General features: G+C 65.9%; 1 protein-coding gene and 1 long non-coding RNA gene across 4 annotated transcripts; both read right to left on the bottom strand.

Annotated features, from left to right (window-relative positions):
- Positions 1 to 1,861: 1,861 nt before the first annotated feature.
- On the bottom strand, positions 1,862 to 25,427 carry AKT1 (AKT serine/threonine kinase 1). 3 transcript variants are annotated; one of them, XM_072963848.1, is made up of 15 exons: positions 25,172 to 25,426; positions 23,625 to 23,764; positions 22,360 to 22,498; positions 10,517 to 10,645; positions 7,803 to 7,914; positions 7,458 to 7,605; positions 6,979 to 7,110; positions 6,841 to 6,906; positions 5,867 to 5,935; positions 5,558 to 5,683; positions 5,357 to 5,485; positions 5,031 to 5,245; positions 4,622 to 4,709; positions 3,090 to 3,192; positions 1,862 to 2,826 (listed from the first exon to the last, which is right to left on the bottom strand). In XM_072963848.1, exons 3-15 carry the CDS (start codon positions 22,403 to 22,405, stop codon positions 2,747 to 2,749), a joined length of 1,443 nt encoding a protein of 480 aa, XP_072819949.1. In that variant the 5' UTR covers positions 22,406 to 22,498; positions 23,625 to 23,764; positions 25,172 to 25,426; the 3' UTR covers positions 1,862 to 2,746. The 3 variants fall into 3 exon arrangements, with proteins under 3 accessions (XP_072819949.1, XP_072819950.1, XP_072819948.1); XM_072963849.1 differs by lacking the exon at positions 23,625 to 23,764 and having other exon boundaries at positions 5,031 to 5,146; positions 25,172 to 25,427; XM_072963847.1 differs by lacking the exon at positions 23,625 to 23,764.
- Positions 10,668 to 22,353, bottom strand: LOC140697027 (uncharacterized). Its single transcript, XR_012073860.1, has 3 exons — positions 21,480 to 22,353; positions 13,262 to 21,305; positions 10,668 to 13,061 (listed from the first exon to the last, which is right to left on the bottom strand). It is a non-coding gene; the product is annotated as an uncharacterized lncRNA (long non-coding RNA).
- Positions 25,428 to 25,503: the final 76 nt, after the last annotated feature.

Genomic DNA, 25,503 nt, shown 5'->3' on the forward strand with positions numbered 1-25,503 from the left:
GCTGGGACACACAAGATTGTGCTTGTGTCCAGGTCATGACCTTGAAGCCTGTCCTGGGCCACAGGAACGGTCCCTAAGGCCATCACCCAGTCACTCCCACACCCCAGTCATCCCCCCATCAGCTAAGGGGTCCCACGGGAAGGAGCAGCTCATGCCCCCCACCTGGCCAGCTGAACCCCCCGACGCCCCAGCTTCAGCTCCCTGTTTTCCACACCACGCCTGCCACTTCAGGGTACCACTTGCTCCAAGTTTGAAGATACACTGCTGTGTTTTCTGGTTTCTACAATATACCTTTTTTTTTTACTGTGTTAAAACACACATGACATAAAAGCCCCTGAACCGTTTTCAAGTGCACATTTCTGTAGCGTTAAGTACATTCACATGGTTGTGCATCCATCACCACCATCTGTCTCCAGAACTTTCTCATCTTCCCAGACAGAAGCTCTGTCCCTGCTAAACACCACTCCCCTCCCCCAGCCCCGGCTCCCACCACCCTACTTTCTGTCTAAGAATCTGACGGCTCTGGGACTTCGAGCAGGTGGAGTCGCAGTTTCTGCCCCTTTGTGGCTTCCTCTTCACTCAGCGTGATGTCCGCAGGGCCCATCCATCCGTGTTGGGCGGGTGTCGGAATTTCCGTCTTTCCCCAAGGCCGGATGACATTGCGTCGTGTGTGGCTGGACCACGTCTTGGTAGCCCCTTCGTGGTCCACGGGCAGGTGGGCTGCATCCACATTTTGAGGCTACGGTGAAGGGTGCTGCTAGAGGTGCAGGGTTACCTCCTCCAGACCTGCCTGCTCGCGACTCTTCACGGTGCGTATCCAGAGTGGAATTGTGGGGTCACTGCAAACTCGTTTCTCAAGGACCCTCCCTGCTGTTCTCCATTCCCTCCAGCAGTGCCCAGGGCTCCAACTTGACGTGTATGTTTATGTATCTGAAACCTGGATCCAAAGCATCACGTAATAGGTAACATTTGGTGTGTTTGTGGTTTCCAAAAAAACTGCGTACTGAGTGAAACCACCAGTTTCGTAAAGGACTGCCCAGAGGAGAACTGGGCTGCTCTGGACACTGCCCCCAGCCGGACTGACCCCCACCACCCCATGCTCCTTGCCGGCACCCCCTCCAGCAGAAGAGGGGTGGCCACCCACCACAAGGAGTGCCTTTTTGTCAGGGCCATCAGTCCAGGAGCCTGGAGAGGCAGGCAGCTCCTGCCCCCTCCCCTAGGCCTGGCTGCCAGGTCCTGTGAACGTCCGGTAGTCGTAGTCACAGCCTTGGCCGCTCCCCAGGACAGATGCGGCAGCTGGGGCTCCGCCCACCCCTCCGCGGGCACCTGGGCTGGAGTTGGGCAGCTGCCTCCTCTCCACGCCCACAAGGTGGCGCCCGTCGCATGTCCCGCTGGGCTGCTCGGGCTCAGGGCGGGTCCCACTGTCCATGTGGTCACTGTCCCAGGCTTGCTGTGCCACCCCCAGCAGGTGGCTCTTTGGGGCCTCCTTGGGGCCCAGGGCCTGGCTGTGGTGAGTCTCCACCTTGACCAGCTCTGGGTCCTGCAGGGTCCCGCTCCTTCCTGTGGTCAGAGTCTGCCGGGTGGACAGAGCTGGTGGGTAGATGGCCGTGCAGTCTGGGTGGCCTCCTCAGGGGCATGAGGGTGGGGTGAAGCCAGGTGGGGACAGGGATGGCCAGGGTATCTCCCCTCCAGCGAGCCTGGCCGGAGCTGGGTCGCGGGACATCTTCCCTCAAAGGCCATCCCTGAGGCCGCGGGGCGGGCCGACCCCAGCACAGGCCAGGCAGGAAGGACAGGGCGCTCCCCCACGAGCAGGCCAGCCACACGCTCCTTCACCCTTCACCTAGCAAATCAAGCCACAAAGTTGAAAAGCAATTTTTTTATTGAAGAATTTAGGGGGAAGGCTCATAATAGTAAAAATACTAAAGTTGAATATAAAAAAACGCCATGGTGCAGTGCAGCGTCTGGCCGGGAGGCACGGGGGATGCAGCGATGGCCCCTCCAAAGGGCGCTGGGGCGGGGCTGGGGTGACAGCGGGAGAGTGAAGCTTCTACAGGACAAGTGCTACCGGGGAAGCCATCGGGGAGGGCGGTCCCAACAGGACGGGGTGGACAGAGGGCTTTCTTCTAAGATTAACAACCCCCAATATGCACGTGAACAGCATGAGACACAGCAACAGATTTCACCTGGTTCCTCTCTCACGGGCAAGCCCCAGCCTGACCCCGTCTTGGCCGCCTTCCTCCAGGCTCAGCACCGGGGCTGCCACGTGGCCCACCCTGAGGGAGAAGGGGCCAGGCCAGCACAGCACGCCCAGGTTGCTTCTGGGGCCCCCAGGTCGGGCCCAGACAGGTGCAGCCGGGGACAGCTGGCGAGAGGGACGGAGGGGCTGTGGGCAGGGGGCCCACCCTGACCCCGACTGCCCGTGGCTGCAGAAGTCCTCAACAGTTCCCCACGTGAATCTAATTTCTCTGAAGGTCGAGGCCACGTCTGGAGAACCGGATGAAATAAATTAAGAAAAACTGCGGACCATTCTCCCCCGGCCCTGGCTGGCCAGGGGGACGCCACCCAAGGCAGGCAGCCCTGCCCACAGCACGCAACCGGAGCGGCATGGTTCCGCCCAGACTCATCCAGAAATAAAGGGCATTAAATACAGATCACCCCCGCGAGGCTTCCTCCCGATCCTCGGAAGCCGTCTTCCGGAGCACATGGCTGCCCATGGCAGTGTCCTGAGCGCACCTGGCTGGTCCCCTCAGGCCGTGCCGCTGGCTGAGTAGGAGAACTGGGGGAAGTGAGGCCTCCGCTCACTGTCCACGCCCTCCATGCTGTCATCTGTGGGAGGGCAGGCAGGAAGGGCGGCTCGGAACCTGGGCAACAGGGAATCCGAGGCCGACCCCAGAAGGCTAGCCTCCCCGACGCCACACAGGCTTCAGCGACCCCACGCTCGCAATGCCGGGGCAGGGGGACTGCAGCCTTCCCACCCTGATCACCACCCTCCAAAGGGAACCTTTCCACGAAAAGCCTGAACACGGCAGGCTTCCCTGCGGGGGGCAGCCTCTGAGTCCTGCGGCCAGGAGAGGAGGGCCCACCCTCACCTTGGTCAGGCGGCGTGATGGTGATCATCTGGGCTGTGAACTCCTCATCAAAATACCTAGTGTCCGTCTCTGATGTGACCTGCGGCTTGAAGGGCGGACTGAGCTGCAGGAAGGGGGCCTGGGTTAGGCACCTGAGCACCTGGCCCTGGACCGGGCCCCCAGGGAGCCGAGCCCGGGCTTGGGCCATGCCCCCCGTCTCCAGTGGAGTGTCCCCAGCCAGCACTGACGCCCCGAGAAAAGGGCAAGCAGTCGCCCGCCCACAGACAGCGTTCTGGGAAGACTCGTGGAGGAAAGGGCAGCGGTCGGGGACCCATGCCCACATGCCCCTGGCGAAGGGCAGGGCTGGCCGTGCTCACAGCCCCTGCAGGTGACAGGAGTTAGTGCAGCCCGGCTGCGAAGGACCCCCACCCCACCCCCACGCCCTCAGGCAGAAGGGGACGAGCCCACTTTTCTTTCTTTCTACCTTTCTTGTTCTTTCTGCATTTTTTCTATGAACTTCCCACAGGCCCAGGGAGCAGAAGCTAATGCCAGCCAAATACAGGAGGGAACGCGGGGAGCAGCCGGCCAGTGCCTGCCCCAACCAGATGGCTGGGCTGTGAGGGGGACGCTATGCCCAAGCCCCGCCGTGATGGGCCCCCCAAGCCCACACGGGGCTCCTGGGCCTCCCCACCCAACTCTCCACCCAGAAGATGGGAATGCAGCTGGGCCCTCTTCAGCCCACGGCCCCTCGGGGGCCACACCCTTCAGGGCTCCCATCTTCAGGGTCCCCACTGTGGCCCTGTGGCCTCCGGCAGCATTAGGCTGCGAGGCAGGACGTGAGGGCAACAGTAGAGGGATGGAGGGAGCACACGGCCTCGGGAGGAAGCAAGCCTGCCCACAGCCCAGACCCCTGCCTGGGGCAGGGCTGCCCCCATGAGCCAGGAGAGCCAGCAGAGGGGGTCTTGGGTCAGCGCTAGGCAGCAGAGCATCGAGGGCAGGGCCAGGAGGGGACAGGTCTCGGGGCAGGACCCTGGACAAGCGGAGCAGGTGGGGGTGCCCTGTCTCAGGGAGGATGGGGGCCGTGTGGCCGTGTGGGGCCTGCAGGGGAGGAGAGGGCTGCAAGTGTGCTCCACGCCTTCCCAGGCCTGCAGGCCGCCCCACCAGCCTGGGCTAGGCCTAGGGCTCCCGGGCCCCTCAGACGGCCAAGGACGGGGCACAGGGGCAGGAAGCAGCTGCCTTGCTCTGGGAGGCCTCCCCGCAGGCACTACCCCTGCTCCCGCATGCCCAGAGGGCAGACCCGGGCCCTTCCTGCAGCAGGAGGGACTAGGAGAGCAGGGAGGCGGCGCGCCCACCCCACCAGCAGCCTTCAGCACGCAGCACTGCAGAAGGGAACCCTGGTGCCCAAGCCTCATGGGGCACGAGGTGCAGGGAGTCCACATGGAGGAACGGGGAGGGCCCTGGACAGCAGTCAGGGGACACAGGCAGGGGAGTGTGCAGGGGTGGGTGTGAACGGCTGGGTGTGTGTGTGCACAGGTGTGCACGGCCCCTCCCACCTTCTTCTCGTACACGTCCTGCCACACAATGCTGGCAAAGAAGCGGTGCTGCATGATTTCCTTGGCGTCCTCGGAGCCCCCGCCGAGCCTGTGGGGGGAGGGAGGCCACGTGACAGTGCCGCCCCCACCCCATCCCACCTGCCCCCTCGCCCCGCCAGGCCTCAGGCCCCTCCTCCCACTGGCTGAGGTCGGGCGCAGCACCGGACAGCATGGCCCCGGTCCCTGGCAGGACACCGGTGGGCAGGGGCTGCTGGCAGGGCCGGGTCTCCCTGAGCAGATGAGGGGCTCCTCGGCCTGTGCCAGCCAGGACCAAGGACATCACCCCGGCCACGAGTGGGGACTGCTGGCCAGGCCCTGGGGGTGTCAGGGACAGGCCACTGGCCGCATGCCAGCCCGGGGCAGGGCTCACCGCTGCCTGGGGTCCTTCTTGAGCAGCCCCGAGAGCAGGGACTTGGCCTCAGGGCCGAGCGTGCGCGGGAATCGGATCTCCTCCATGAGGATGAGCTCGAACAGCTTCTCGTGGTCCTGGTTGTAGAAGGGCAGGCGGCCGCACATCATCTCGTACATGACCACGCCCAGCCCCCACCAGTCCACCGCCCGGCCGTAGTCGTTGTCCTCCAGCACCTGGGGGCGAGGGGCACGCTCACGGGGCGCTGCCACATGGGCGCCTGGGAGGACAGCGGGGGCGGGCGGGGGTTCGGGGCGCGGGAGTCAGGGGGACGGGCAGGCGCGCACCTCGGGGGCCAGGTACTCGGGCGTCCCGCAGAAGGTCTTCATGGTGGCGCCGTCCTTGATGCCCTCCTTGCACAGCCCAAAGTCGGTGATCTTGATGTGCCCGTCCTTGTCCAGCATGAGGTTCTCCAGCTGCGGGAGGCGGCCTCCGTGTCAGCCCGCCCTCCCCGTGCCCCGGCCCCGCCACCCCAGGCTGCGCCGCACCTTGAGGTCCCGGTACACCACGTTCTTCTCCGAGTGCAGGTAGTCCAGCGCCGACACGATCTCGGCGCCGTAGAAGCGCGCCCGGTCCTCGGGGAACACCCGCTCCCGGGACAGGTGGAAGAAGAGCTGCAGGACGGGAGCCTGAGCAGGGGCCCTGGGGGCCGGGCCACGGGCAGAGACCACAGCCCAGCGCGGGGGCGGGGGCCCTGGGGGCCGGGCTCATGGGCAGAGACCCCAGCCCAGCGCGGGGGCGGGGGCCCTGGGGGCCAGGCTCACGGGCAGAGACCCCAGCCCAGGATGCGGCCCTACCTCACCGCCATTGGCATACTCCATGACGAAGCACAGGCGATCATGGGTCTGGAAGGAGTACTTCAGGGCCTGCGAGGGGAGCAGAGCTGGAACCACCACCCGGCCACAGGCCAAGGCCGAGGTCTGGGGGTGAGTCAAGGTCTTGGAAGCTGGCAGGTCCTGGTGACCCTGTGAGGCTGCCCTGCAGGGCTGGCCTGGTCACCAGCCCATTCACAGAGACACGCACGAGAGACCAGCTGCAGGCCTCGGGCTGCGGACCCTCCCCAGCGCTCAGATCCCCTGCCACCCCTGTCCCCACAGAGACCCACACGAGGCTGGACACGGTCGGGCCAGCTGGACGTGCAGAGCTCAACGTGGCGTCTGAGACAGGACCCACTGAAGGGTGGAGGGCCTGCCAGAGCGTGTCTTTCCCTCCCAGTCCAGCCGGACAGACGGAACGAAGGGCAAAACAGGCAAATGAGCGAGTCTGGGCAGCAAAGGCGCCTGCTCTCAAATACGGCGGACGTCTCTCTTGAGAAACTGTCATAGGAGCAAGACTGCCCCAAGTGTGACCGCTTCTCTGCTCTGCCCCTGCTTTGGGCCAAGCCGTCCCCTGGAGCGAGGACGCTGACCTAAGTAGAGGGGATAGCCCGTTGGGCAGCCCTGGGGACAAGACCCCAGAGGCCAGCCCCAGGCACTCGGGACCCAAGTCCTGACCCTCATCCACCCAAATGCTGACGAGCTGCTCCCACCGCCCAGGAGCAGAGCTGGCCGAGCCCCGCAGAGAGGCAGACTAATTCTCGCTAATTCCTTGCTGTTCCACACACCCTCCCTGGGCCAAGGTCCCCCAGGACAGGGACCCTGCTGGCGTGGCCTTCTGTGCACCAGCGGCAGCACACACAGCACCCCCCGCGACCGCCGGCCCGAGTTCTGAGCACGCAGGATGTCCGAGCTGCAGAGGCTGGCCCGTGTGAGCCCGCCCAGGAGGGACTCACCGTCAGGAAGGGGTGCCGGGAGTTCTGGAGGACACGGTTCTCTGTGAGTGTGTGGGCCACCTCGTCCTGGAGGACAGGGCCCGGTGAGCGGCCCGCTTCCACCTGGGGCCCCCGGCCCCGCCCCGGCCCTGCCCCTACCTTGGCCACAATGACCTCCTTCTTCAAGATCTTCATGGCGTAGTAGCGGCCGGTGGCCTTCTCCTTCACCAGGATCACCTTCCCAAAGGTGCCCTTGCCTAGCAGCTTCAGGTACTCAAACTCATTCATGGTCTGAGGGCAGCAGACAGGCACCAGGTCAGGGGGCAGCGGGGCTGACAGAGGCCCGGGGCCACCACGGCTGGCCTCGGGGCTGAGCACAGGTGGGGCCCGTGGGGGTCTGGGCTCGTAGGAGATCGCAAGGCCACGTGCCCCAACTCGGAGCCCCGGGGTTTGAGGGGATGGTGGGAGTGACAGCACCTGGGCCTCCGGGTCTGGTGACCCTCCCTCGCTTCCGACCCAGGTGGTCGGCCTGTGCTAGAGTCAGGCAGTGTGGGGACCCAGAAGGCCGAGGTCCTCCTGCGCCAGCCCATGGGGACCCTTGACCGTAGAGCCCCTCCGGGGAGGGGGACGGGCCTCACCACGCGGTGCTTGGGCTTGGCCAGAGACACCTCCATGTCCTCGGCTCCCGAGTTCTCGCTGGGCGAGCCCGACCGGAAGTCCATCATCTCCTCCTCCTGCCTCTTGAGCCCGTCGGCCACTGTCTGGATGGCAGTCGTCCACTCCTCCCTGCAAGGCGGTCAGGTAGGCCCCAGCCTCGCCCAGGTCTGGGGCCTCCCCCTCCACAGCCCCACTTCAGCGGCCCCCGCGAGGGCCTCAGGGAGACTGCTGCCCTGAAACCTGGGCCCGCCACAGGCGCTCAGGCCCTGCAGAGGGGCCTGAGGAGGCGGGGCCCTCGAGGCTGCAAGGAGGGCGCCAGCTCCTACCGCTCCTCGGGCGTCTCCACGTGGAAGGTGCGCTCGATGACCGTGGTCCACTGCAGGCAGCGGATGATGAAGGTGTTGGGCCGTGGCCGCTCTGTCTTCATCAGCTGGCATTCTGGGGGCAGGGGGCATCCATCTGCACCAGGCCCAGCCCCTCCTGAGCCCGTCTCCTGCCCTCCCCGCCCCAGCTGGGCCTCGGCTCTGAGCTGTGAGGCATTCTGTAGGGGTGTCTGGGGCTGGGTCAGGTTAGCCCTCCCTGGCCCTTCCTTCGGTCTCTGAGCCCCCTGTGTACCAGACCATGGCCCTCAACTGACTGGAGGTTAAGAGGTCCTGGGGAGGGGCCAGCAGAGAGGAGGCCTCATGGGAAAGCAGCTCCCCAAGCCTGAGTAGGAGCAGCCCACCATTTTCCCAACTACACAATGACCAGCGCCCCAACCTCCCCTGCTTGGAGCAAGGCCAGTCCCAGAACGGAGGCTGGTAGTGACTTGCCCTCCGGAGAGGCTGCCTGTCTGCCCTGGGGTCACTGGGCTGTACCCACCCCACGCTGCCGCCCAGGCCCTCGGATGCACATGGGAATATAAACAAGCTAGCACGCCTGGGAGCACACACACACCTGGGCCGTGCACACCAGAGAACACGCACCAGCATCACGCACACCTGGGGCACACACACACCTGCTGCTGGGGAACTGTAGGGGTGCCCCAGGCCTGGAGAGAGCCTGGATTCTGGCCCAGCCTGTGCGAGGCGGGAGGGGGCCTTGGGGCCAGCACAGGGGCCGCCGACATTCCAACGTCTAAGCACTGGCAACCGCGAGGGGCCCTGGCCGGGCTCAGCCGAGTGCAAGGGAGTGAGGAACAGTCTGCCAGGCCTGTGGGCCAAGAGGGGGCTTGGGGCCCAGCCCTGTGGGGATGATGCCCTATCCACGGGGCAGGGGAGGGAGGGAAATCTTTGTGGCCAGCCTTCTGGGTCCCCAGCACCCCCTCTTACTTAGCCCACTGGAGACACCCATCCTAGGGCCTGACTTCTCGGCCCCTCACCCCTGGATCCATCCCAAGAAGAGGCCCTGGTGCAGGGGCCCCCACCCGGCCACCTCCCTTCCCACAGGGCTCTGCTCCTCGGCCCGGAGCTCCTGCTGTCCTAAAGCCTGGTTCAAGGCCCCAGGCCCACCCACTGCTCAGGAAGGCCCTCTGGCTGGTGCCCACCCCCCCATGTGCCTCCTGAGAGCACCCCAACCCCCCGCATTCAGCGTGGGAAACACTCCCAAGGGGCTTCACCCCCCAGCAAGGCAGCCCCGCCCTGGCCGAGTCTCCTACCCAAGCCCTGAAGCCCCAGCCCCACCAGGAAGGCCCTAGGGGAAGCCTGGCGCCTGCAGCGGGGGCTCCCACACGGCCATGAGGCGGCCAGGAACAGGGTGTCTGCCTCCTAGGCCTCCCTTCACCCCGGGGCTCCTGTTTTATCTGCTGCTTCGCTGAGACTTGAGGAGCCCGGGCTGGGGCTCAGGGCTCATAGAAACCAGACCCTGCTAAAGCACCCCTCTGAGGGAGCCTCCCCCAGTTTGGGGCCTTGTGGGGAAGGGCCCCTGCTGATCACATTAGAAGCCCTCGGGTGGGGGATGCTGGCCGTGCCCCTCCCCCTGCAGCACAGGGCCAGGCACATGGCGGCGGGGGGAGGGGGCAGCGGTGTGTGGACAGGATGGCCCCCACCCCCCACCTCTGGAAGTCTGTAGCCACAGAGGCTAGAAGTTCTTCCCCGACAGCCCGAGGACAGGCCACCTCCGCTACGCCCCTTCCCAAGACCCTGGATCCAGAAGCTGAGGTCTGGTGGGCTGGGGGGCTGGAGGACCTAGGCTCCCAGGGCATTTGGCAGGGAGGGTGAGGGGCATAGGAAGGAGGAGCCTGGGGCAGAGCTGGGACTGCTCTGCCTCCCAGGCAGCAGCCTGAGGAGGGCCCGGGGGTCTGCCAGTCAGTGAGCCCATCACTCACCCGCCCACTGGGCCCGTGTCCCGCAGCAGCCCCGGCTGAGCGCTGGGAATGTGGCCCAGGCTGGAAGGCCCGCCTGGCCCAGCATCCCACTAGCCGGCCTGCCGCCATGCCTGGGTCTTCCCAGCCCATGGAGAGGGTCACACCTGTTGCTCCCCCTACCCCACTACCACCTGCAGGTATGGAACGAGGCCACTTGTAACACTTTGGCTAGAAAAAGCACCAGTTTGTTGAGTGTTTCGAGATACCCCAGGCTGGCAGTGCTGCACTCACCCTTCCACGGGCGGGGTAGCCCCGACCCGCACCCAGTGGAGGGTGGATGCAAAGGCCCAGCATGGGGTCCGGGGCCTCTGAGACCCAGTGCTGGGGCAACAGAGGCTCCCAGAAGCTGGGTGGCCCTTCCACACTCTCTTCCTGCCTCCTGCCCAGGGGCTTTGTGGAAAGAGGCCTAGCGGCCCCGATGGAAATGGGGCCCCCACCAGCCAGCTGCCCCAGACCAGGCCCTCTGGCTTCCAGAGCAAGAGTGCTCAGAACAACACGGGCCTCAGCACAGAGACCCTGGCAGCAGAGCCGGCCGCTGCCCAGTCCCCAAGGAGACTCGGAGCCAGCGTGCCCAGCCTGGTCCCCGGCCGGCTGTCGGCCCCAGACAGAGGCCGGGAACCCAGCGTGGGGGCGCCTTCCACCCTGCCCACCAGCCCAGCGCCCTGGTCCTGACCCGGCAGCCGCGGGCGCACTCACGTGCCACGGAGAAGTTGTTGAGGGGCGACTCGCGCTGCTCCACGTCCTGCGGCCGCTCCTTGTAGCCGGTGAAGGTGCCGTCGCTCTTGAGGAGGAAGTACCGGGGCCGCCAGGTTTTGATGTACTCCCCTGAGGGCAAGCGGGCGTCAGGGGCGCGGCTGCTGGGCCCCACGCCCACCCCCATGCCCAGGGCAAACCGCAGCTGTCATGCCGGCAGGGCTGCACCCAGGACGCCCTGACTCTGGGGCGCTGACCCTGATTCGCAGGGGGCAGGCCAGAAAGCAGGGCTCACTACGTGAAAGCGCGCGCCTCTGATGGCGAGCCCACCCCACAACCTGTGCTGGCAAGGGGGTGGGCGGGCACCTGGACGTGGGGGCAGGGGTACGATTGGCGGGAGGCCGGCCCAAGCCTGAGGGTCCCCAGCAACAGTGCAGGCACCAGCTACAGCCGGGGGGCTTCAGGGCAGAGAGCACTCCCCGCCCGCCCTGCATCCTGCCAAGTGGGGGCTACAGCAGTCACTGTGACAATGGCGAGTGGGCTGCCCGCCGCAGCTGGCCCCTGGCCCAGAGGATGGAGCCTGGATCCAGCGGTGCGAGGCCTGGCACCACACCCAGACTGGGATGCACAGACTTGCCTGTGACACAAGCCCACCTGGAGCACGTCCCCAGGGTGGGCATGCCGGACAGAGCCCCCTGCCACCTGTGGGACAACACTCACTGCCCAGGGGCCCAGAGCACTGCCGTGGGCCCCGCAGGGAAGCCAGCTCTGGAGGGCAGCTGTGCGGTCCTGGCCCTGCATCCCACCACGGCCACCTCAGTGCCCAGGGAAGTGGCCCCCAAGTTCTGCAGCCTCAGCCGTATACAGGCGCTTGCACTTCGGCACCACGGCAGATGTCCTCTGCGATACGGCAGCGGCTGCCATTTTTCATACTGACACCCAGAAAAAATGTTTCATTTACATTTTGCCGAGCAAGGAGTTTGAACAACAACAACGAAGAATTTACTAATTAGGTACCCGCTCCAGCAGAGGACCACCGGGCAGCGGGCGGGGAGCGGGAAGGGGTCCCTGAGCTCCAGGCCAGGCTTTCCTGACAAGCTGGGCCCCAGACACAGGCACCTGGCAAAGGCCCCATCCCAGATGTGCCCCCTCTGTCTGCCCCACCCCCCCATGCAGGACCCAGGGCCTCTGGGGGGATGGATGACCAGGGCTCCAGCCACTCCCAGCACCCCTCCCCAGCAGGGGTCACCACCAACACAAGGAGGACACAAGACTCAGCCAGTCACTGGCCCCCAACCCCAACAGCATTTGGCAGGCCTCCCCCCCAGTCCTGCAGAGCCCTCCAAAGCCCTGGGGACACCAGCTGGGAAGGCTGTGTGCAGCCACCTTCAGACACTGGCTCTGGCCCCCAGCCCTGGACCCCTCCAACACTCACGGGTCCCATGCAGCCTCTCGGGCACCCCTTCCTGGCCAGCACAGCCGCGGCGGGGGTGGGGGCACAAGCGGAGCGGGCTCCGTGCTCCCGCTGCTCGCTCCCACCCGCCTGCGCGCCAGTCTGGAGCTGTCGGTTCCTGATGGAGTGCCTCCCATCCTGCCAGCTGCTGCTCCCCGGGACGCTAACTGCGCGGGGAGAGTGATGAGCACCTCGCGCCGCCCCGAAAATCCATCTTGATTCACCAGCTGCTGCTGCCCCCACCGCGCCCAGCACGGCCCCAGCACCGCACCCACACAGGCAGTCGGCAAGCTCCGCAGGACCCGCACACCAGGCTGGGCTCAGACCCCACTGTGGGTAAGGCTGGCAGTCCATCGGGTCCGGGACCCCCTGGAACGGGGCCCCGCCCCCTGCCACATGACTCCGCACCGACACCCCAGGAGCCTGCCTGGGAAGGTTCTGGAGCCCAGAACCAGGGGAGGGGGCAAACACCCAACACTGTTGAGCCCGTGGGGAGGGGCCACAAGCCTGCTGGGCCCTCCGCCAGCCCCCAGACCCAGGGCATGAAAGAGGGGCCAGGGCCACCCCACATGAAGGGCAAGGAGCCGACAGCACACTGTGGGGAGCGATGGCTGGCGGGGAAGGCAGCCTCCCTGGGGCCTCGGCCTCCCTTGGGCCTCCTCCTCAGCAGATTGGCACACGGGCCCCCAGAGGAGGAGCGGGAACCCTGGGGGGTACTGGGGAGGCCAGGGCCAAGACCCTGAGACACACAGCCCCCTTTCTTCAGCCCCTTGGATGCTCCCGCCTGCAGAGGTCCAGCCAGCTGGTCACTTGGGGGCTTCCAGCTGTGACCTGGGCCGTGGCCTGCATCTGAATGAGTTCAGGCCAGACAGGACGCCGGGTGGGCAGTCAGCCCAGACAGATGGGGCCTCGGGCCCTCCTCACCCCAGGAACTGGGGGTGACACAGGATGGGGGGAGGGGAACAGGCGGCCACCCTGTGCCCCGCCGCAGCTGTGCTCTGTCCTCTGGGCCATACACACCCATGGGCCAGCAAGGGGATGAAGGCAAGACAGATGCACGGTCCATGCTTGGAGTGGGAGCCGCCAAACCTCCGTCTGGGAACAGACAGAGAAGCCCAAGGCTGCCTCTCAGGAAGCTGCTCCCTAAATAGGGCTCCCCACCATTCCCCCAGGCCAGATGCCCACCCACAACTGGGGTGATCTCCCGACAGAGGCCACGTCAAAGGTCAGCAGGTACCCAGCCCCTGCCACTCCACCCAAGCTCAACCCAGGACTTCAGAAGGGCCCCCACCCACCCTGTCCCACTGGGGTGGACACTTCAGACCAGGGCCTGGAGCCCCACATCATGGCTGGTTCAGCAGGCCCCTGTGCCTGCTGCCGGAGCCTGGAGCTGGGGGCAGGCACCGGGAGGAACCTGGGTGCCCACCCCCACCTGGAGGGTCTGTCCTGGGCGGGCAGGCAGGAGGCAGCTGCTCAGCCCCCTTGGGATTCTCTCAGAAGCCCAGCCCTGGGCCAGGGTTGAGGAGGGACCCACACTGCCCCCAGTTCCTACGGCACCACACTTACCCGAGTCCTGACCAGCCACCAGCGAAGGGGACCCATGTCACCCTGAACCCTTGACCCCAAGGCCCACCCACCTGCAGCAAGGGCTCCAGGCAAGGAAGCAGTTACCCTGGGCAGGCTCTCTGTGTCCCAGGCCTGACACATGTGAGTACCCCCTGCTGGGCGTCTCGGTGCGGGGAGGGCCTGTAAGCCCCCAGCACACAGCCCACCGGCCGCCACGCCCTGAGCTCCGTGAATACTGGGTCTCCAGCTCTCGGGGAAACTGCTGGATAAACACTTTGCCGCATTGGTGGTGGCGGTGGCAGGCGGTGGCTGGCAGGGTGCCAGGCGGCGCCGAGCTGTTTCTCCACAGCAAAGCGAGCCCCAGCAGGCCCGGGGAGCGGGCGCCAGCTGACAGCGACGACCGCGCGGTCCCCTGCCGCCGAGACATCCATCGCTTACCGACAGCTGCAGGGCGCCCACCTCCCTTCTCCAGCACAGCGAGCAAGCGTCCTGCTGACAGCAGTCCATCCGCACAGGGCTGGTGCGGACACAGGTCATCTCAAAGCCCAGCCTGCCGGGCCTCGGCCTGTGCCCAGACCCCCGTATCCCCATGTCCCTGTCCCACTGGCAAAACGCGAGGTCACGAACAGTCGGCCAAAGCTCTGGGGCCCAGGAACCAGTGCCCGGCGTGGGGCAGGGGGCACACCCGACTCAGGGCGAGTCCTGGCCTGTTGGGTGACACATGTGGCCTGCTCCTTGCTTCTCAGGACACGGCCTTTCGGAGGGCAGCACTCCCGGGGTCCTCCCCGGAAGGGCATGAACCACCAGTTTGGAAGAGAGGAGAGCAAGGGGGTGACGTGGAGGAAGACAGGGGTTCCCCCAGCACAGCCCGAGCCTGGCTGGGCCGGCCCCATGCTGCGGACAGGCAGAGGAGGCGGGATCACCCCACCGACTGGCTCCCCAGGGCACTGAGGCCAGCGTGACGGGCTCTCAGGTCCCAGGGAGGCATGTGGTGACCAGAGTCCCAGGTCCTGCTGCACGGCTGGCCTTACTCCTTGACACAAACAGGATTCTTCACAGGCCCTGGGTCCCTGCCATCAAGCTGGCAGGGCCCCAAGGCCACAGCCCAGTGCAGCGGATTCCGGAGGCCAGGGACGGGCTGGGAGGGAGGGAGGGGCGCCGTCGGGGGCAGCACAGCCGAAGGCCCTGCGGGCTGCTCTGCTCCCTCCTGCAGCTCCAGGACAGCGCTGGCGCCAGCTTCAGGGCCTCTCACCACCTACTGCCCCCACCCACCCCCCTCAGCTGCAGCCAGCTGCAGACCACCTCGGCCTGGATGTCCCTCCTGCCCAGCCATCTCTGAAAACCCTGTCCCCTCCTCGGGCACCACACAGGCCAGAAAAGAGGCCACCCAACCCTAGCCCACCACACACCTGGCCACTGCCAAGCACACTGGAGCGGTGCCCCAGGCTCCTCCTGGATCTGCTCACTTGGCTTGGTCCCCAGGGCCTCTCCCTGGTCTGCTGGGCCCCTGGCCTGCACCCACCACCTCTAGCCTCCCTGCCCCTGGAGGCCCAGCGACCCTCACCCACATCACTGCCTATTCAGAGACACCCCAGACACGACCACTGCCCCACTGCCCAGGGGCTCCTCCCGTCCCCACCCGCTCCCCCTGCGCTGGACCCAGCGGGCTTTATCCAGCCTCCTGAGCCCTGCGTGGGTGCCTCCCTCAGCCCGTTCCTGGACTCCCTCAGCTGAGCTGGCCTCTAGGGCACCGCCTCACCTGCCCTCTCCACCGATGTGCACCTGGCCTCACCACTGCAGGGCTCGGGGGAGCTGGGTTTGAATGACCTGGGCTGGGTCCAGGATCCAGGGGCAGCCACAGCGACACCTCTGCCTGCAGGGGCATCTGGGGCCTGCACTTTTAGGGGTAGGGGGGACCCAGGAGGTAAAGCGGGCAGCCTCCAGGCCTCTCAGTCCACCAGCATCCCCCCATCCGCTGGCCCCTGGGTCATGGGCTCCAGAAGGGACTCCTGCCCAAGTCCACATGGCATGCAAGTTCTGGTTTCTAGAACGTTTCCCAGGGACACACCTCTCACAGCTGTGCCAAGAACCTAGGAGGGACCCAACCAAACCAAGAGAGGTACCAGGGCTCCCCTGGCAGGGCAGAGGAGGGGAGCGGGCTGGAGTGAACACAGGCAGCACTGGCTCCCGGCGGGCAGGTGGGACGGCAGCCGAGCCATCCCCGTGGACACAGCCTTGGCGGAGACTCACTCCAGGGTGCAGCCTGAGGGGCCAGGACAGCCCACGGTTGCCAGCCTTACCCACACCTCCCTCCCTGCAGAAGCAAAACCCTGGCGTCTAAGTGACCCCCAGCCTCACTGAGCCAGGGCCTCCAGGGATGGGCTGGGGCTCCAAGCACTAAACCTCCCAGGAAAAAGCACACCTGCACAGGGGAGGGGACCACGGAAAGAGGGCCAGGCCAAGAGGGACCCTCCAAAGGGCCTTCCACCGCCCAGCTGCCTGCCTCATTTATTGTTCACTAACTTAGAGCCACATCCGCGGCAGGACAGCCTGGAGGTCAGCGAGGCCTGGCTCTGACAGCGCGCCCCCTCTCAGCCCCCTCCTGTGACACGGTGGCAGGCCATCCTCCCAGTCCCCAACCCTGTCACCTCATGTCCCTGGCCACTCACCCGACCTCACCCCCGACACCCCAGCTGAGCTCATCACAGCTCCCCCAAACCCAGGCTGGCTGCATGCCCGATGCAGGGCTGGCTGTCCCCCTCCCCCAGCCCGGAGTGGAGCACCAGCCCCTCGCCCGCTGTCGGGCTCCTATGCCTGACGGAGAAAACCAGCTGAGGCCTCTGAGCAGGCGGAACCATCAGGAGATGACGGAGCCAGAGGGCTGCGGTCCAGGGCCCATCCAGGGATCTGTGAGCCCCAACCCAGTGCCCAGGGAATCTGAGCCCAAACCCCGCACAGTTGGCAGCAAAGAGCCTACACCATCAACTCCAACATCACTGAAACACAAGTCTATTGTGTCCTAAGGTTAAAGAAACACGCGGAGAGCGGGAAGAGAGCAGTGCGGGTGTGGCAGAGCGGGGGGCGTGGCAGAGGCAGCGAGGGCGTGGCAGATCGGGGGCGTGGCAGATCGGGGGGCGTGGCAGAGTGGAGGGCACGCAGCTCCATGCCCGCCTGGGGCCCCAGGGCCCTCTGCCAGCCCGCCCGAGGCCAGGTCCGGGCTGGGGGGTCCTTCCTGCAGGCCGCAGGGCTGGGGCAGCGTGTAATGAGGGGGCGGGAGCAGCAGCCTCCTCCACCCACCATGGGCGCAGAGACAGCCACTGGCTCTGGTTACTGGAGGGCCCGCAGGGAGGGTGCTGGCCATGAGCCTGGCCGGGTGTGCCTGGGCAGAGGGGACGCCAGCCACGGCGAGCCAGTCCCTCCTGCCCCCGCCTTCCCAGGGCACTTCTAGGAACTGGCCTAATGCAACCCAGCCCAGGCCTCTCCTGAGCACTGGCGGCGGACAGGGGTCTGGGTCTGGGGCTCCAGACTCTGCCCTGGCCTTCCAGCCCCTCCGGTTCCAGGCCTCAGCTTCCCTCCTATCCAGCACACACTATGCTGCTCCCTGGTGCGGCCGGGGTGTCAGCAGAGGCCGTCCCAGGGCCACAGTGGCTGGGCGGGTCCTGTGGCCCGGGTCCCCTCCCCTCCACCTCAGGACCAGGAAGGTGGCGGGAGCACCGCCCACCAAGGCCCTGCAGGCTCAGGCCCAGGAACCCAGGGCGGGGGCGGGCAGTGACCCCTCACCCCTCAGCGCAAGGACGCCCCAACTTCCTCTTTTGTTGTTTGCTTTGAAAGGAAAACTCAACACACTCACAAAACAGGAAACCTGGCCCCACGCCAGCCGGCCAGCCTTGGCCACAGCCACAAGCAACAGCCTCGTGCCACCACCAGCGGCCTCAGGAGCACCCCTCCAGAAGCAGGCGCCCTCCGTCCTGGGCACTGTCATTCGGAGCAGAGGCCCTCAGGCCTGGCCGCCTGCACTGACCTGCCCCCCGGGCAGCGCTGGACCCCTGTGGAGGCCAGTGTTGCATGAGCTGCCTCAGTAGACCGAGGGGACCCTCAGACCAAAGCCAGATCCACTGCAGCACGTCCTGGACGAAAACTAAGCACCTCTCACCCGACAGCCAGGGAAACTGAGGGGCAGGAGGCCCAGGACAGCCCATCCTCCAGCCCGGGCGCAGGGAGAGGGAAGCAGCACCCCCCCCCAAACGGTCCTAGGGGCCCCTCACGCCCGCAGAGCCACTAGCAGCATGCACGTGCACACCATCAACCCCGCAGGGCCTCCAGGCAGTGCGTGCTCAGAAGGGGATCAACAAACCCCCCGCAGGCCTCAGCCCCTGCTGCCGGCCCCTCTAAAGGGGAGCCAGGCTGTTCCCTCCAGGGCTCCCTGCTGTGGGACCCCAGGACTGGGGATGAGTGGGGGCCTGTGGCAGCAAGTGGAACCACCATCTCTCTAGCTCAGAGCCACCTGAGGGGCAGGTAATGCCCATGGCCATCCCAGGAAGCAGGATCTGGCCTGGTCTGGGGGTGGGGGAGGAGCCAGGGCCCAGGAACCCACTCCCCACCAGACACCTGGGACCAGCTCAGCAGGGGTGACGAGGGCCTGCCCACTCTGGCCTGGAGCTGGGGGAGGGTGCAAGCCAGAAATGGCTCAGCGTAGGAGGCACAGCAAGGCCTGAGACGCACCAGGCACTGGCCCCCACAGCTCCATGGATACAGGGCCCCGCCAGGCCCGCCACTCCCAGAGGTGAAGTTAAGCTGGGACATAGACACATATGTGCACACGCCGGGCAAACCTCGTAGGATCCCAGGGGTGAGAAGATCCTCACATCCACAGGCTGGATCTCCTCCACCTGCCCCTCAACCCTGGGTTGCCAGATTGTGGCCTGGTGGCTCCTCTGCTGGTCCCTCTTGAGCCCAGGGGTGCCCGAGGGTGGCACCCTCCCCCCTACCCAGGCCCTGCTCAGCTGTGCAAGCCTGCAGTCCCTTCCTCCACCCTGGGCCCAGCATCTGGCTAGGCTCCTGCTTTCTCCCAGCCCATCTGGTCCAGCTGGCCCGTCCATGGGTTAGGGATACCCAGGAGGACAGTCACAGGCCTGGATGTGTGGCCACTACCCACACCACAGGCTCCGAGCATGGTACCCTGCAAGTAGGGCTTTCCTGGTGAAGGAGCAGCTCTTCACGGGGCTGGGTGGCAGCCCAGGTGATGCACAGCCCAGCAGGCACCAGGGCAAGTGGGCAGGGACTATAGGGCCTTGGGGACACAGATTCAGGCCTGGGTCCTTGCACACAGAACACAGTCTGCAAGCCAGAGGCCTTGGGCCAAGCCCAGCCAGACCTTGACCCTGAAGGAGGGTGGATTTTATAAACTATCAACCTTTAAAAATCAGGAGAGCGCACGTAACAGACCGAATCTTTAACAATGATCTGAGCAGCACCACGTCCGCCGGCCCCAGCACCAGGGCTGGAGCAGGGCTGCCCACCACTTGGGGTGTCTGCCCACTATGCGGGACGCCTGCCTGTCACACGGGATGTCCCGCTCTCACTCAAGAAGTCTGCCCGCCTCTGGAGACACCTACTCACAGCTCGGGATGTCCATCTGCCCCCAGTCCCTGTTGACCTCACCCGGCCCCACCCTCCTCTTTACTACTTTCTGGGCCTTTAGCAGCCTGACCTCACTCTCCTGGGGACCAGCTCCCTGCTGGACACTCAGGGGCACCAACGCCCAGAGGACTTGCCTGGGTCTGGCAGGTCAGCACAAGGCTGGGACCAGAGATGCCACGCTGGCTGCCCAGCCGGGCTCTCCTCTGCCTCCTTGGCTGCTCTACCCCAGGGAAGTAGCCTGAGGCACTCCCAAGAGATGGGAGCCCATGTCCCCAGGGCTGGGAGGAGGAGCAGGACCCAGGGGTCTGTCCCCCACCCCTCAACTCTCAACTTAACCCCCAGGCAGCCTCTGAAGGTACCGTCACCCCTCATGTGCAGGCCCAAGGCAGGATACCAGGCAGGCGGCAGACTGGGCAGGGGCAGACCTTTATCCCACAGCAGCCGCCCAATATTCGGGGTAAGAAGGAGCAGGAACAGCAGGGCGTGGGGGTGTGGAGTGGGGGCGCACGGGTCTGTGAGGAGCTGGGTCCTGAAGGACCGTCCTAACTACCCCCACTTCCACGCAGAATCGGACCCCTGGCCAAAGAAGGGGCTGGGCCAACATGACCCTGCTGGCCACAGATGGGGAGGGGGGCCGACGAGGGCTGGAGCCCTCTGCCCACTCCCCAGAGCCGCCCCCACAGAGGCTCATCTCCCTCCTCCAGCCGTTCCTCCAACTCCTCCTGAGAGGAAGGGGTGGGGACGCAGGCAGGGAGGCCTCTTGAGGGGAGCACGTGTGCGGAAGCATCTTCAGACCATCCACCCTCCCGCCCATTAAGTGTATCAACCCACATGTCCACCTGCCTGCGGACCAAGGCCGCCTGATCCTGCCACTGCCCCAGCCAAGAAAATGCACGCTTTCCCCGGGAAAGAACGCCACCACGTACTTCCAGCCCCACGCTGGGGTCGCCCTTGAGTTCCCCAACACCTAACCCAAACCCAGCCTTCGCCCACCCCCCGCCCCTTCCGCCCAGTCACCCCAACGTCGAGCACGCAGGAGAGGCCCAACCACTTGTGCGTATATAAGGACGGGAGAAGGGACGGCTGGGAGGCCAGAGAGAATGAGACAGCAGTGGGGGCGACGGGACACGTCTGCGATGCACGGGGTCCCCAGGAGCCAGGGGCCGGCGGAGGAGGGGGCGTCCTCGAGGGCAGGCCTTCCACGGCAGGCAGGGCAGGCAGGGCAAGCAGTGCAGGTGGGACCCGGGGCCTAGGCCCGGAGCCAGGCACCCATCGGGGCAGGAACGTCCCCTCTTGGGCCACAGAGGGCCAGCGCTGCCCCTGACCGGCCACCCTGCCGCACCACCTGCCCGGGCTAGCACGAAGGCTGGAGGAAGAGCCCAGGCAGTGGGGGGCTAGGACCCTCTCTCCTGGCCTGAGACTGGGGCTGGGCAGCAGGGCTGCACCCCGTCCCTGGGGCCTCCCACAAACCATGCTCTCTGCTCCCTCCGGCTTTCCCCCACCTCCACAGAGGAATCAACAGACTTGCCCTTGGAGAAGGACACAGCGACAGGGCGGCCGAATCAGGTTAAAATCCAGCTCCCTGGAAGCCCCACAGGGCCTAATGCCCTGTGCCCCCGGCGCCTTCCGAACGTACACCCTGAGTGGCACTCTGAGATGCACCCGGGCGTCAGAGGGCACGCCCTCCTGCCCCTGGCTGCCCAGTGGGTGCCCGAGTAACTGGGACAGGGGCCCTGGCAGCCCTAAGGCCCAGGCATCTCCTAGGTTGGTCCTTAATCTAACAGGCAATCAACAAATATCTGCCAAGGATCAAGAGGTAAGGGTCCCCGGTGTGTTCTTGTGCTGCCACCAGGCAGAGAGGGGAGGATGGGGACTGGGTCAGGGAGGGGCTCCCTTACACCAAGAGGGCTGTGAGACCCAGACAGAGCAGGACCTGATGAAGGGGGCTCCCAGCACAAGAAGACGTCCTCCTGGCATCACGAAGGCGTAACCATGGGGGGAGGCTGGCAGGTGCAGGAAGTTTTGGGGGACGCCAGGCAGAGGGGCTCACCACCGACCACAGGCGCCCGCAGCCTCCTCGCTTAGGTCTCAAGGCCCAGCGCACTGTCCTTCTTGCAGCTGCCAAAATGAGCACTAAACACACACAGATGACCACATCCTCAGTGCCCTGCTCCAAGCCCTCTGCAGCCCCCCTGATGTCTCATCTCTGTCACTGCTTTGCTTCCCACCGCAGTTCCTGCAGCTTCCCAGCCTGCTCTGCTGGGGAGCTCCTATGCATCCCACAAAACCCAGTCTCATGACACTCACTTTTGCCATGCCTGTCTGCTCCATCTGTGTCTCAGGTACCCCCCACCAACAGCCTGTGGGATCCTGAGGTGGGGAGGGGGATACCCTCCCTAGAAGGCATGCGTGAGGAGTGACTTGGCTGGTGGCTAGCCAGAGTGGGATCGCCTTGAGGGAACAGGTCTGGAGGAAGAGGAAGTTGGGGAGGGCGGGTGGTGACTGGCCAATCCCCAACCTGGAGCAGGAGGGAGTGACTTGCCCAGGGCCCCTGGCCATGTGGCCTGTCCATCCCCCCAATGCTGACCCCTAAGCATCTGAGGGAAGCAGGGCAGGGGGCCATAGGCAGGGCTAGGAAAGTGTGAGGCCAAGGCCCAGGTGCTCATCCAACCAGCTCCTGGCCCAGCCCTCCCTGGGAACAGGGCCCTGTGAGTGAAGAGAGGGGAGGCCGGGTGGGCACCAGGCTCTGCCACTCTAGCACAAACACACCCTAAGCCAGGGCCCTGGCTGGTGCAGAGCCACCTCCCCTCCTTGGCCAGGCCTGAGGCTGGCACTGGGCCAGGCCAAGTGGCCCAGCCCTGCCCTCAGGAGCCCTCGGGCAGTGCCCCGGGCCGCCAGTGTGCCAGGCCTTGGACGGGCCCCAGTGTCCTCACCGCCTTCCAGGAAAGCGGGTGGCTCTCCCCGCCCGCAGCCCCGCCAGGCAGACACTCTACAGGCCACATGCCACCCCAGGGCTCACATCCCTGCCCGGGAGGTCCCATGAGGCTGCGCCCTTCAGGCTGCAGGGACATTGGGCCCCAGACGCTCACCCGGACCAGTTCAGGAGCCCAGGCTGCCCGCACCTCGCCACCTGAGGAGCCCAGGCAAGCTGGGGACCCCCAGCCCAGGCTGCCTCGCACACACTAACCTCGTTTGTGCAGCCAGCCCTCCTTCACGATGGCCACGTCATTCATGGTGCCGAGGCTCCTGTGGGCTGACACAGCCCAGACCACGCTCACACTCCTTTCAGCAGGGTCCTCCCCGAGCCCAACCACCACCTACGGCCTCTGGAAGAAGCAAAGGGAAGTGTAAGGCTGTGCTGGGCTTGGGGACACTCCTCAGACCCCCAGGGGAGCCTTCAGAGACACTGCCACCCCCAGCACTGCCTTCCTGCCACGGAACCTGATAGAGTTCATGTCACTCACATGGCTCCTTGGGCCAAGGCCTCCCCTCCACCTGGGTTTCAAGTCCCCTGCCACCACCTCTCCTGGACCCCCAAGCCCTCAGAGCTCACTGTCCCCCCTTATCGCCCTCATTCCCACCTCCTGGCCTTTGTACAAATCACTCCCTCCCCAAAAAGGCCCTCCTGGTATATCCTGGCCTCCTTAACCTGCTGACCCAGCAGAAGCCAACTCTTCCAGGTAGACCCCCCTGACTGCTTCGGCCCACACCACTCAGCCTCCCCAATCCTCTGGTGAGGGTGCCTAGTTCTCCCTGTCCATGGTGTTCCTGCCCTCAGGCTGGGGTTCCCAGGTAAGACACAGGGCTCCTCCTCCCTGCCCCAGACTGGGAGAGGAGAGAAATTCAAACATGAAGAAGGCAGGGCCAGGAGTGCAGGCAGCTAGTGCAAACGAGAGCCCGGGGCCCTCCAGGGTGACATGAACCCCCCTCACATCCACCCCAAAGAAACCCCAAGCCCTTCCTAAACCACAGCGCCCCTGCCAGTCTGAATCTGGTTCATTCATTCGGCCCACATGTACCCAGCATCTTTGGTTTTGCCAGGCTCAGCACTGGGCGCTGCGGACAAAGAGAGGTTCAGATGAGCCCTGTCTGTAACGAGCACCCAGTCCAGGGTGGTTACAGACCCATAATCACAGCATTCAGGAAGCAACAAACGGTGGGGGGGTGCCGGGGTGCCTGCACAAATGCAGAGGCACTGGCACCGCCCCGCAGTGGCCCACCAGCCGCCTTGGACACTCTGGTCATTGATCCTGTACGGCCCTCCCCATGGCTCCACCACCAGATGAACTCCTAGGCATCCCTCAAAACCCAGTTCCCACGTCACTGGTTCCAGGCATCCTGCGAGAGGACACTCTTCCCGTGAACAGTCCTCTGCTGCCCCTCCTGATGGGCACTCCTGAGGGCAGGCCAGGAAAGACCCCTCCCTGGGACCCCCTCAGGCCCGGCAGAGACCCTGAGTACTCTGGAACAAGTCCGCCTCAATGTGGGTCTTCCTACAGCCGCCTGGACACTCTCCTGCAGCGCAGCTTATTGGCCTCCTGAGGCATGGGCTGGGCATCCAGAGAAGGTCGCTGTGCACTGACGATCTTGGGCTAAATTTGGAAGGACAGGAAGACCCCACTCACTGCCCCGTGTCTGACACAAGGAGAGGAAAGATGCCCTTGCCTGAAGAAAGCGCAGGCCTACAGGCAGGAATGGCGACACTGGAGGAAGGCCCCACGAGGACTGGGCTCTGAGCTCCACAGGGCATACAGGTACAGGGGACTCTGCTGACACTTGGGTGGGCGTGGCCTGGAGGCAGAGGGCTGGACTCAAAGACCTCTGGACTTGCCCCGCCCCGAGCTGGGTGTGAGCAAGGCCTGCCACTGACAGAGTCAGACAGCTGCCGAGAGCCCCGTATGCAAAAGTGTATCTGCGCGCACACACAGGGAGTGTGCATCTGCACAGAAATGCGCACAGCAAGCCAGCGCCCGGGCTGCCTCTGGGCACAGGGCGGGAGGCACGGAGGGGTCCTCTGTTTCCCGCTGCCTCTGGACTGGGGGTGCCTGCACCATACAGGTGTATTACTGCTAATATTACTTAAGTCACAACTTTAAAAAATTAATCATCATCTGTGCTCTGAAGGGGCCCTCTCCCTCTGCCTCCAAAACACTGTTTTATGATCTGTTATGTCTGGCTAGGTGGCAGGGAACCAAGCCTCCACCAGTGCACCCCGATCCTTACTTAGACCAGGGGCTCAGAACGGACAGGGCTGGTCTGGAGCTAGGTGGGAGGGGGCCAGGAGTGAACGCCGCGGCGCGTGGCCCCAGCTCTGTCCACCCCGGCCACACTTAGGAAGCAGTCCCACCCACTGACAAGTTCACTAGCTGCCCCGGGATACCCCAGGTCGGGGCACAGAGCCCAGCCGCCCTCCAGGCCCCAGCCTCTGGGGTGGGTGGAGAGCACTCCAGAACCCACCCAGGTCAGGAACCAGTTTCTGGGCCCAGGAGGGTTGTAGTCCTTTGTGGGCTGGCCTGGGCACCTAGCCACCATGTACAACTTTCTGTCTACGAGAAAACGAGGTCTCCTTCCAGGGCCCACCCACAAACTTGAACGAGGGCCGGGGCGAGCCTTTTCCTCAGCCCCCCGAGCACCTCCTGTGCGCCCCGCCCCGCTGGCCTGGCGCCCGGGGAGCCCCCGGCCGCAAGGGCATCCCAGCCTCCGGCCCTCGGCGCCCGGCCGCACCCCTCCGCCGCGGCCCGGGCCTCGCCCGGCGGAGCCGCTTCCCCAAGGTCATGAGGGAGGCAGGGGCCGGCGGCCCGCACCCCCGGCGGCGGCCCGGCCCGCGCCCTCCCCGCCCAGGCCGCGCTCGGCCACTTCCTGCTCCCGCTCCTCCATTCCGACTGCGCGCGGCCCGCGCCCGGGCCCCGCCGGCCGCGAACAAAGCGGCCGGGCCGCGGGGAGGAAATCCGGGCCCGGGCGGCGGGCGGCGGCGGGCTGGCGGGCGGGCGGGGACTCACCGGGCGCCGCGTCCGGCGCGAGCGCGGGCCTAGCCGGGCCGCGGCCTCCGGCGCCCGCCGCTCCGCATCCCCGCGGGCCGGCCGGCCGGGGCCGGGCTGGAGGCCGCGGCGGGCGTTGCTCGGGCGGGCCTCGCGCGCCGCCGGACCCGGAGCTCGTGCGCGGGCGCCGGCTCGCTCCTCCGGGCTGCGCTGGCTGCGCTGGCTGCGCTGGGCCGGCCGCCCGCCCGCCCGCCGCGCTCGGTCCCGCCGGCCCGCCCTCTCCCCGCCCCGCGCCCGCCCCGCCCGGCCGCCCGCCCACATCCGCCTCCGCCGCCCGCCCGGGGCGCCCCCAC

This window comes from Vicugna pacos, chromosome 6 (genome assembly GCF_048564905.1).
Source record: "Vicugna pacos chromosome 6, VicPac4, whole genome shotgun sequence".
In the NCBI taxonomy this organism is placed as follows: domain Eukaryota; kingdom Metazoa; phylum Chordata; class Mammalia; order Artiodactyla; family Camelidae; genus Vicugna; species Vicugna pacos.